The sequence below is a fragment of the Ranitomeya imitator genome, chromosome 1 (assembly GCF_032444005.1).
Source record: "Ranitomeya imitator isolate aRanImi1 chromosome 1, aRanImi1.pri, whole genome shotgun sequence".
Lineage (NCBI taxonomy): Eukaryota > Metazoa > Chordata > Amphibia > Anura > Dendrobatidae > Ranitomeya > Ranitomeya imitator.
The window spans coordinates 51,239,945-51,252,947 of NC_091282.1; the positions used below are offsets into that span (position 1 = coordinate 51,239,945).

At 39.2% G+C, this 13,003-nt stretch overlaps 1 protein-coding gene across 1 annotated transcript in view; it reads right to left on the reverse strand.

Moving 5' to 3' along the window:
- Positions 1-1,349: 1,349 nt before the first annotated feature.
- The window catches only part of LOC138661623 (acyl-coenzyme A amino acid N-acyltransferase 1-like), a 29,016-nt gene continuing 17,362 nt past the window's right edge, over positions 1,350-13,003 (reverse strand). Inside the window, exon 4 of the mRNA XM_069746451.1 lies at positions 1,350-9,447. Coding sequence (XP_069602552.1) covers positions 8,851-9,447 — 597 coding nt within the window. The 3' untranslated portion in view covers positions 1,350-8,850. The remainder of the gene's footprint in view (positions 9,448-13,003) is intronic.

Here is a 13,003-nt window from a genome sequence, read left to right on the forward strand (position 1 = left end):
ACCACCCCTGTGAAAGCATCTTGTGTAGTGTTTTCCTCTGCCTCTCCATTCTTGTCCATAACGTTTTCCTCCTCTTGGGGAAAAAAACGGCTGAGATCATTCAGTATCAGATGTCAGAAGCACTATCCTGGTGGAAGGTTTAAGCTTGATTATCTGCAAAGGCCTTAAAATCCCTCTGGAACTGCAATTGTTTCCTCTCCCTGATAAAGGATTGATATTTCTCAACAGAAGTCTTTAAAAGGCCCTCCCGTCTATAAAAGTCCGGGTCCGCCTAAAATTTCAAAATGTTGTCTATAGATCTGTTCAGTTGTTTAGATGATGCCTCAAAAATCTTTTTTTCTTCCTCAAGAAGTAATTGCACAAATCTTATTGAGGACTCAACCAACCAAGGCAAAGCTGGAAGCTGGTATTCTCAGGCTAGGAAGGCCTATGAATTTTTGGCCTTCCCGAGCCTAAAAATAACAACCAGCAGTTGCCCCAGAAAAGGTGTATCCATTAGATGCACCAATTAGGGCACTTTGCCTGTCTCTACCCACTCTGGTGCGTTGTCATCAAGGTAATATTTTGGGGTTAATCTCAGCTGTGTATTGTTCGCTGACATCATGCCCAGGGGTTAGTAATTTAGTGGCTAAGACACCTCCATTACTAACCCCTCATTCAAAAGTAATAAACACGCACATAAAGATAATTTATGAACTGCGATAATCTTACTGATGTCAGCGTTCGTTGCAGCAGCCGGACTCACATGCTTAGGTTACACCGTGATCCAGCTGCCGTGCTGAGCGGTCACATTACTGATGTTTTTACTGAGAATTGAGCTATACTTTGTGCTAAACTCCTCCACTTTTTGTGGTGTCCTTTATAGCACATGGTTTTATCTGTCATTTTGTATGTTCATTATTGTGTCAGTAAAGATTTTTGTGCATTTAAAAAAAAAAAAAAAAACTCCATCTGTCCTCCTTTTTGAGATACAATGTTTTTAGATTAATATGTGATCAATTGTGTCACTTTTGGCGCACTATCTAAATATGAGTCTGGGTTTTGTTGTATTAATTCAGTGTTAGATCAATATCCCCTCTGTACAGTGTGTTTTGCCCCCAAATAATCTGGCAACTAATTTTGCAAAAATATAAAGACATTTTTTGTTAGACAGAAACATTACATGATAGTCATTGTGACAACACTAACAGCCATCGAGAGCGAAAGACATTCTTTGGACAGGGCCTCTGCTTTGGTTGTGGCATCCAAGTAAGAAGACGTGCTCTCGTTAACCTTCATAGCCCCCAACAGAGCAAATAAGAAGTGGACAACCCCTTTAAATGTAATAAATTGCAGCTGGACAATAAAAGTTTTTATGTAAGCTTTCAATGCAATTTAATTTATAGAAGGAAAATAATAGAACACAGAGTTGATAAAAGTCAAATTACAAAGTCTCAGTCAATTTATACAACCTTAGAAAAGTCACACCTGGAGCTTGGACACTGAGGAGGCCACAAAAGTAGACCCTGATAGGTGGGAATTTTATTTCAATGTTTGCATTGTGCTTCAGAACCTCCAGAGGTTAAAGATATCTAATCACAGACAATCATTTTAATATGGAAACTTGCATGGCAATTGGCTAATTACACTAGTCAACAGAAAAATTGGTTCAGACATGAAAACAGTTCAACGTAACTGATTTTGGGGTGCTGAAAACGAAAATGATGCCTAAATTTTGAAATTGGCTCTAGTTTTTATGATATAGGGTTGCGTCGATATTTTTCACAGCCTTTGATACAACGCTAGGCAAGGAATACATCATCAGTCTTGCGTCATCAGTTTTGCACCATCCTTCTGACTAATGAATTGCTTCATCAATATTGCATCATCTTCAAATGACTTATCAATTGAGTCATCAGTATTTCATCATCTCTAAATGACCAATGATAGATGCCAAAGAAAGAAAGATGATGCAATCCTAATTAAACTTACATCACACAACTCTATAAAAGGCTCATGTTCTCCTTCTACCAGTCACACAGCAATTTCATCGTTCAGCTATTCAGTGATGCCTTGGACTTGCATTAATAAAGCACGTAATTTCTGCTATATCTGTGGTGAGGTGACTTTTGAGTCTCAAAAGGCGAAACTTGACTCGTATGATAAAGAAAGCCTACAACCAGTATTTTGGCTGCAAAATAGGAGATCGGTACAAGAGTTGGGCTCCACATACATGCTGTAATCAATGCCTTTTGCCGTGTCAATGGTATGGAGACAGCCAACTGACCATACTACCAATTGTTACTTCCGCATGGTGCCTCCAATTGGGAAAGAATTTCTAAGAAAAAGAAGTGGCCTATACACTACCCAAATATTCCATCTGCAATGTGCCCAGTAGCTCATTCAGAACAATTCACAAAGTACTGTTGTTTTCTATGTGAATAGGACAGTCGAGCAAGACAAGAACACTACAAGAAAAGAGACTGGCCCCTCAGAAATGTACTGCAGCCAGGGACTGAAAATGTTCTTCACCCAGCACTTGTCGAACAACAAAAAATTCTCCATTGCATATCAAGTTGGGTCTCGTGAAGAACTTTGTAAAAGCAATGGACAAAAATGAAGAAGCATTCGAGTATCTCATTTGTAAATTTCCAAGGTTGAGTGAAGCAAAGATGAAGGAAGGAGTCTCCATTGGTCTTGGCTTCTGCAAGATGAGGAGTTTCACCATTTATTGCATGACAAGGAGAAGGCTGCATGGGTAGCATTCCACTTAGTGGTAACAAAATTCCTTGGAAACACCAAGTCAGACAACTATGAAGAGCTGGTGGAAAATCTTCTTCAGGCATATCATAATCTTGGCTGCAACATGTCATGAAAGATTCATCTCTTGCATTCGCATCTAGACTTCTTTGCACCAAACCGCGGAGCAGTGAGTGACGAAATTGCGACTATAGAAAAAAAGATATCAGGGTAATTGGAACCCTTCGATGCTTGCAGACTACTGTTGGACAATCACAAAAGATAACCCAATGCTTAACCCCTTAATCCCATTGGACGTACTATCCCATCAAGGTGACCTGGGATTTAATTCCCAGTTATGGGATAGTTCGTCCAGTGCGATCAGCTGCATTCACGGGGGAGCGCAGCTAGGTGTCAGCTGACTATCGCAGCTGACATCCGGCACTATGTTCCAGAAGCGGAAACGGACTGCCCCCGACACATTAACCCTGGCACACTGCGATCAAGGATGATCGCAGTGTTCCCGCGGCATAGGGAAGCATCGTGCAGGGATGGGGCTCCCTGCATGCTTCCCTGAGACCCTTGGAGCAACGCGATGCGATCGCGTTGCTCCGAGGGTCTCCTACCTTCTTCTCCCTGCAGGCCCCCGATCCAAAATGGCCACGGGGCTGCATCTGGGTCCTGCAGGGAGGTGGCTTACCAGCGCCTGGTCAGAGCAAGCGCTGGTAAGCCTGCAGCCCTGCACAGTGCTCTGCAAAGTGTCAGATCGGCGATCTGTCACTATAACATGTTATAGCAATGTTATAAAGTTAAAAAAAATATTAACATGTTTAAAAATATATATATATATATATATATATATATATATATATATATATATATATATATATATATACCAAATACGAAAAAGAAGGCAGCACTCCCAAAGTTTTCAGGTGAAAAAAGATGGAGATTTAATCGACCCACATCACTGTGCGACGTTTCGGCTCACTGAGCCTTTTTCAAGCTTGAAGCATCTTTTTTCACCTGAAAACTTTGGGAGTGCTGCCTTCTTTTTCGTATTTGGTATTCAATTTGGATGAATGTTTGGACCATTCTATCCAGGGGGCTAGGCACCCGCACCTGGTGAGCATTGTGCTGTTCCATTTTGTCTCTCTCTCTATATATATATATATATATATATATATATATATATATATATATATATATATATATATATATATATATATATATATATATATATATATATATATATTGTTCCCATAAATACATTCCTTTCTCTAAATAAAAAAAAACAATAAAAGTACACATATTTAGTATCGCTGTGTCCATAACGACCCGACCTATAAAACTATCCCACTAGTTAACCCCTTCAGTGAACACCGTAAAAAAAATAAAAAAAAGAGGCAAAAAACAACCCTTTGTTATCATAACACCGAACAAAAAGTGGAATAGCACACAATCAAAAAGACGGATATAAATAACCATGGTACTGCTAAAAACGAGATCTTGTCCCGCAAAAAACAAGCCGCCATACAGCATCATCAGCAAAAAAATAAAAAAGTTATAGTCCTCAGAATAAAGCGATGCAAAAATAATTATTTTATAAAATAGTTTTTATCGTATAAAAGCGCCAAAACATAAAAAAGATGTAAATGAGGTATCGCTGTAATCGTACTGACCCGAAGAATAAAACTGCTTTATCCATTTTACCAAACGCGGAACGATATAAACATGAATAGCTGGTTTTTGGTCATACTGCCTCACAAAAATCGGAAATAAAAGCGATCAAAAAATTTCACGTGCCCGAAAATGTTATCAATAAAAATGTCAATTCATCCCACAAAGAACAAGACCTCACATGACTCTGTGGACTCAAAAATTATAGCTCTCAAAATGTGGTAATGCAAAAAAATATTTTTTGCAATAAAAGGCGTCTTTTAGTGTGTGACAGCTGCCAATCATAAAAATCCGCTAAAAAGCCTATAAAGGTAAATCCAACCCCCTTAATCACCCCTTTGGTTAGGGAAAAATAAAAAAAATTAAAAAATGTATTTATTTCCATTTTCTCATTAGGGCTAGGGTTAGGGCTTGGGTTAGGGCTAGGGTTAGGTTTGGGGCTAGGGTTGGGACTAGGGTTAGGGCTAGGGTTAGGGTTGGGGTTAGGGTTGGGGCTAGGGTTAGGGTTGGGGCTAGGGTTAGGGTTAGGGTTAGGGTTTGGATTACATTTACGGTTAGGATTAGGATTAGGGGTTTGTTGGAGTTAGGGATGTGGTTAGGGTTGGGGTTAGGGGTAAGGTTGGGATTAGGGGTGTGTTTGGGTTACGGTTTCAGTTATAATTGGGGGTTTCCACTGTTTAGGCACATCAGGGGATCTCCAAATGCGACATGGCGTCCAATCTCAATTCCAGCCAATTCTGCGTTGAAAAAGTAAAACAGTGCTCCTTCCCTTCCGAGCTCCCCCGTGTGCCCAAACAGGGGTTTACCTTAACATATTGGGTATCAGCGTACTCAGGACAAATTGGAAAACAACTTCTGGGTCCAATTTCTCTTGTTACCCTTGGGAAAATAAAAATTGGGGGGCTAAAAAAACATTTTTGTGGGACAAAAATTATTTTTCATTTTCACGGCTCTGCGTTATAAACTGTAGTGAAATACTTGGGGGTTCAAAGTTCTCACAACACATCTAAATAAGTTCCTTGGGGGGTCTAGGTTCCAATATGGGGTCACTTGTGGGGGGTTTCTACTGTTTAGGTACATTAGGGGCTCTGCAAATGCAACGTGACGCCTGCAGACCAATCCATCCAAGTCTGCATTCCAAATGGCGCTCCTTCCCTTCCGAGCTCTGCCATGCGCCCAAACGGTGGTTCCCCCCCACACATATGGGGTATCAGCATACTCAGGACAAATTGGACAACAACTTTTGGGGACCAATTTCTCCTGTTGCCCTTGGGAAAATACAAAACTGGGGGCTAAAAAAGAATTTTTGTGGAAAAAAAAAGAATTTTTATTTTCACGGCTCTGCGTTATAAACTGTAGTGAAACACTTGGGGGTTCAAAGCTCTCACAGCACATCTAGATAGGATCCTTAGGGGGTCTACTTTCCAAAATGGTGTCACTTGGGGGGGGTTTCAATGTTTAGGCACATCAAGGGCTCTCCAAACGCAACATGGTGTCCCATCTCAATTCCAGCCAATTTTGCATTGAAAAGTCAAATGGCGCTCCTTCCCTTCCGAGCTCTGCCATGCGCCCAAACAGTGGTTTACCCCCACATATGTGATATCGAGGTACTCAGGACAAATTGTACAACAACTTTTGGGTCCATTTTCTCCTGCTAACCTTGCTAAAATAAAACAAATTGGAGCTGAAGTAAATTTTAGGTGAAAAAAAGTTAAATGTTAATTTTTTTTTTAAACATTCCAAAAATTCCTGTGAAACACTCGAAGGGTTAATAAACTTCTTAAATATGGTTTTGAGCACCTTGAGGGGTGCAGTTTTTGGAATGGTGTCACACTTGGGTATTTTCTATCATATAGACCCTTCAAAATAACTTAAATGTGATGTGGTCCCTAAAAAAAAAATGGTGTTGTAAAAATGAGAAATTGCTGGTCAACTTTTAACCCTTATAACTCCTTAACAAAAAAAATTTTGTTTCCAAAATTGTGCTGATGTAAAGTAGACATGTGGGAAATGTTACTTATTAAGTATTTTGTGTGACATATCTCTGTGATTTAAGGGCATAAAAATTCAAAGTTGGAAAATTGCGAAATTTTCAAAATTTTTGCCAAATTTCCATTTTTTTTTTTTCACAAATAAATGCAGGTAGCATCAAAGAAATTTTACCACTATCATGAAGTACAATATGTCATGAGAAAACACTGGCAGATTCACCAGGATCCTTTGAAGCCTTCCAGAGTTATAACCTCATAAAGGGACAGTGGTCAGAATTGTAAAAATTGGCCCGGTCATTAACGTGCAAACCACCCTCAGGGCTTAAGGGGTTAAATACAAGAGACAAGTAAAAAGGAGTTGAGTATCCAGTGACTAAGGACATATTTTGTACTGTGCAATAACGTATATTATTATTATGTGCCGCAATAGGTGCGGGTGGAATCGCGTTCCACCCGCGCCTATTAACTAATTGAATGCCGCTGTCAAACTCTGACAGTGGCATTTAACAAGCGCTTCTGGCCATGTGGTGGCACTCATAGCAAGCCTGTAATTATACTTCATAGGGGCATGTGAGGATCGCTCCTATGTAGCAGAGCCGATCAAGTTGTGGCAGCTTCCAGCCTCCTATAGAGGCTATTGAAGCATGCAAAAAGTAAAAAAAAAATGTTTTTAAAAATATTAAAAAAAAGATATATATAAAGGTTCAAATCGCCACCATTTGCTCCACTCAAAAATAAAAATAAAAATTAAACCTACACATATTTGGTATCGCCGCATTCAGAATCGCCCGATTTATCAATAAAAAAAGGATTAACCTGACTGCTAAATGGCGTAGCGAGAAAAAAAAGTCAAAACACCAGAATAATGTTTTTTTGGTCGCCACGACATTGCATTAAAATGCAATAATGGCCGATCAAAAGAACGTATCTGCACTAAAATAGCAAAATAAAAAATGTCAGCTCGGCACGCAAAAAATAAGCCTCTACCCAACCACAGATCACAAAAAATGGAGACGCTACTGGTATCGGAAAATTGCGCAATTTATTTTTTTTAGCAAAGTTTGGAATTTTTTTTCACCACTTAGATAAAAAAGAACCTGTACGTGTTTGGTGCCTATAAACTCGTAATGAACTGGAGAAGCAGAATGGCAGGTTAGTTTTAGCATTTAGTGAAACTAGCATAAAAGCCAAGCAAAAAACAAGTGCGGGATTGCACTTTTTTTGCAATTTCACCGCACTTGAATTTTTTTTCCCATTTTCTAGTACACAACATGGTAAAACAAATGGTGTTTTTCAAAAGGACAACTCGTCACGCAAAAAATAAGCCCTCACATGACCATATTGATGGAAAAATAAAAAGTTATGGCTCTGGGAAGGAGGGGAGTGAAAAACGAAAACGCAAAACTGAAAAAGCTTCGGCGGTTAAGGGGCTAATAGTTAAAATTAAAATTATTCAAAGTGCTTACACATGTGAATTAATTAATTATATAGGAGATTTAAATACACTTGAGTTTTCTCTGAATACATCTAATACAATTTGTTTGATAGTACATGTGCAGTTTTATACATGCTATAATTATTAATTTACGTAACAGTAAAATGCAAACTCTTCAATGTCATGGAAACTAGAGCCAAATAACAGTTCTCCTGGTCATATTTGAATTCAGCACATCAAAATGATTAAGAAATGGCTAATTTGATTTCTGAACCAACTTTTGAAATTTTGTTGGCTACTGCTATCATGGATTACACTCCCGAGACACCAGACAAAGAAGCAAAATGAGCAAGCACTGCTGTAGTACATGGTGGGCATTCAGATAAATGGCTTTGTATGTAATAAATGGATGGCTGAAACCATCAGATCGAGAGCCGATTCTTGTTGTTATCATATCTCCATGGTCTTGGGTGGAGGACCCTCTCCTGTATGACAGCGATATGTCAAAATAATTATATAATTTCCATATCTTAAACTGTCAGTTGATACATTCTGTCCACATCATGAATAGTATGAACGAGAGGCGGGAATGTTTTTAGCATTTCACGGTAATCATAGGCAGAGACTAAACCAGTCCAGCACCACCCTGGCCAGGTTCTCCTCGAACTGCTTGACTGAATTAACAGGTCTCTCCCAATGTACACATAAGGAGAGTCCTGTGTTAATTACACGGAGTGGTGCAGAGAGAAGCCGGCCATGGGCAGCACTAGACTAGTGACATCTCTCCTGTGGTCCCGGATATTTATATTAAAATTTATTGAGCGTTTCAGAAAAAAAAGCATACTTGGCTGCATTTGTTCAGCCAGGCTCTGAAACATGCAACCTTTGGTTTGACTGGTTCCCTTTACATATAGACATTTACATGTGGTCAACTCATCCAGATAATGGAAGCAACAATAGTCGTTATTTTCAGCTTTGTGCATAGGATGTGGGATGGTATATAGATCCCCCAACAAATAGAAGAGTTCATAACTTATTCCTTCGAGAGCACCTAATATTTTTTCGGAAAAATTCTTGCATCTCTTTCCAACTAGTTTCTTGTGCTCTACAATGTTGCTGAAGTTCTCCACCCCAATGCATAGGAACCGGCAAGGACTGACCGTGTGTTAAGGGACAGAAAGGGGAACCCGGAGGGTCTAACATATGTCCAGCTCCTGGATAACATTGCACATACACATCCTTCTTTCCGTACTTTTCCGCCCGGGATTTTGCTTCTGTAGCAAAGAACAAACTATTGCAATGCTGGTCGTTGCTTCCCACCAAAAAGAGGATGGGACCTCTGGCTTTCTCCACGGGAAATATAGAGTCCTGAAATTCTGGTTTTCTTGGATCGCCTCCTACCTTGGTATAACTGTAAGACCAAAAGTCTTTGCTCAGAAGTCTTTCTGTTTTGGGGGGTATGGCTTTTATAATGTGATCACCGTAAACTATGTTCATAGCATTCGCGGCATTGAGTCCATTGATGCAAACTGTAGCAGCGACCTGAGGCATGAAGGACGCCATAGCCAAAGCTATCTCACCTCCTTTACATATACCGATAACTCCAACTCCATCACCTGACACCTAAAAAGTAAAATATATTGTTACATTGATTCATAAATCTATAGGTTAATAATTTGGTGTACAGTTTTCTGGTCATTGATACTGCCACTGCTTTATGGCAGTAATATTGGGTTTAGCCGACCAATCAAATTAATGGCTGGCCAAGTAATAAGTTGGCCAACCTGGACTATGACTGTGAACACTAGACAGAGGTCCCCATATATGACGTCCATGAGTCCTAGTAATCTCAACAGGACAACTCCTTCAACACTAGAATTTAAAGGGGTTGTTCAATTTCGGAAATTTTGAGGGATGGGTCCTCTACTCTAAGTCCCCATCTTTTGACTAGAGTAAAGAGTGGAGGAGAATGGAGGAGCTGTCCTGTCCTGGATTTCACACACAAGCCCTATTGGTATTGATAGGTATAGTGAAATATATAATTTCTTCCTGTGGTGGCACTGAAGATAAATCGAACACTTAGTGTCAGGTTTACCCCACAGATCACAGCTGGAGGTCATAGAAGGAAATACTTTGTGATCACTGCCTATTTAATAGAATCATTCAGGGAAAATTTTAAAAGGGGTTATCCAAGTCTTAAAACCCATCTAAAGTAGCCGTCATGCCTTCAGATAACACAGGTCTGCAGGGGCAAAATTGTTTGAAAAGTAAGAGGCAATTTTTATATACTTTAATCGCTGATCTCAGCAAAATAAATGAAAAAATTCCATCACATACATTTTTTTTCACAAACACTGACTCCATAAGCTTTTCCTTGCACCATCTTTGAACACTTTGCATGATCTTTGTTTTTGGGGTCATTAGGTTAGAAATTAATGGAGGCCGTGCTGTGATTGGTTGCTCTGGGAAGAAAATATTTTCTTTCCAGCATCCAAAGAGTGTGGTGGTGCCCATAACATCCAATCATAGCATATCTTTTATGTTACCTCAGTAGTATAACAAATGAAAGCTGCGCTGTGATTGGTTGTTATGGGCACTAAAGACAGATTTTTTTTTTGTCACAATTCATAACAGTGTGGTGATGTCCACAGCAACCAATTAGAACTCAGCTTTTATTTTACCTAATTAGAATAAGAACTGAAAGCTGTGCTGTGATTGGTTTCTATGGGGAGCAAATGCAGATTTTTTTTTAGACAGAGTTCATAGTGTGGTGGTGCGCTTACCAAGACTCCTCTCGGTATTTAGTCCTTGTGGTGGATTAAGCTTCTGTTTCTAACAAAGTGAAACAGAAAAGTGTATTATGCGGACTTTGGTGTAAAACTAGATGATCAGAACAAGTCGCGGGCTCCATATATAGTGTGTTCTGTTTGTGTACAAGTACGACAGTGCTTGAAAAAGATCTTTGGGATCGAAACGTCGCCACAGAAGGCAGATTAAATTGTGATTTATTTCACCAACATGTGAGGCCCTGTCATTTATATCTCTATACATTGGACTACATACCAAGAAGGACTCCTTGGCTGAGACGTGCGCTCTTTATATGGGTAATGTTGACCCTGCTTTTCCCATGAGGTGCTGTGTTCCACTGATTATGCTATATCAAGAGTATAATGCAGTCGTACCATACAAAATAATGTAATCCCCATAGAAAATAATGCAACCCCCCTCATATAGCATAATACAGCCCCTCCATAGAATAGATCGTAGCCCCCTCATAGAGTATAATGCAGCCCCTCATAGAATATAATGCAGCCCCTCCATAGAATATAATGCAGCCCCCTTATATAGTATAATGTAGCCCCTCCATAGAATACAATGCAGCCCTCCTCATATAGTATAATGCAGCACCATAGAATATAATGTAGCCTCCTCATAGAGTATAATGGAGCCACTATTCAATATAATCTAGCCCCCCACAGAATATAATACAGCCTCCCATAGAATACAATGTAGTCCCCTCATATAGTATAATGTAGCCCACTCATAGAGAATGATGCTATCCTCCCTCATAGAATATAATACAGTTCCCATAGAATATAATGTAGCCCCCATAGAATATAATACAGCCCACCTTCCATAGAATATAATGTAGCCCCATCAAAGAGTATGCCGTAATCCTCCCTCAAAAAACATAATACAGCCACCCATAGAATATAATGTAACCCCCATAGAATATAATACACCCTCCATGAAATATAATGTAGTCCCCCATAGAATATAATACAGCCCACCTCCCCATAGAATATAATGTAGCCCCATCAAATAATATGATGCAATCCTCCCCGATAGAATATAATATAGCCCCCATAGAATATACTGTAACCACCCATAGAATATAATACAGCCCCCATAGAATATACTGTAACCCCCATAAAATATAATGTAACCCCCAAAGAATATAATACAGCCCCACCATAGAATATAATGTAGCCCCCATAGAATATAATTCAGCACAGCTCCCCATAGAATATAATGTAACCCCAAATGAATATGACGCAATTTTTCCTCATAGAATATATTACAGCCCCCTATAGAATATACTGAAACCCCCATAGAATATAATATACCCCTCATAAAATATAATGTAGTCCCCCATAGAATATTATACAGCCCACCTCCCCATAGAATATAATGTAGCCCCATTAAATAATATGATGCAATTCTCCCTGATAGAATATAATACAGCCCCCCATAGAATATACTGTAACCCCCATAAAATATAATACAGCCCCCATAGAATATAATGTAACCTCCAAAGAATATAATACAGCCCTACCATAGAATATAATGTAACCTCCAAAGACTATAATACAGCCCTACCATAGAATATAATGTAACCCACATAGAATATAATACAGCCCATCTCGCCATAGAATATAATGTAGCCCCATCAAAGAATATGATGCAATCCTCCCTCATAAAATATAATACAGCCCCCCATAGAAAATACTGTAACCCCCATAGAATATAATACAGCCCCCCATAGAATATACTGTAACCCCCCCATAGAATATAATACAGCCTAAACATGGAATATGATGTAACCCCCATATAATATAATACAGCCCACCTCACAATAGAATATAATGTAGCCCCATCAAGGAGTATGATGCAATCCTCCCTCATAGAATATACAGTAATACAGCCCCCATAGAACATACTGTGACCCCCATATAATATAATACGGCCCCAACATAGAATATAATGTAACACCCCATAGAATATAATACAGCCTCAATGTAGAATATAATGTAAGCCCCATAGAATATAATACAGCCCACCTCCCCATAGAATATAATGTAGCTTCATCAAAGAGTATGATGCAATCCTCCCTCATAAAATCTAATACAGCACCCCCATAGAATATACTGTAACCCCCATAGAATGTAATACAGCCCCCCATAGACTATACTGAAACCCCCATATAATATAATACAGCCCCCCATAGAATATAATGTAGCCACCATTGAATATAATACAGCCCCATTAAAGAGTATGACGCAATCCTCCCTCATAGAATATAATACAGCCCCCCATAGAATATAATGTAGCCCCCATAGAATATAATACAGTCCACTTCCCCATAGAATATACTGTAACCCCCATGGAATATAATACA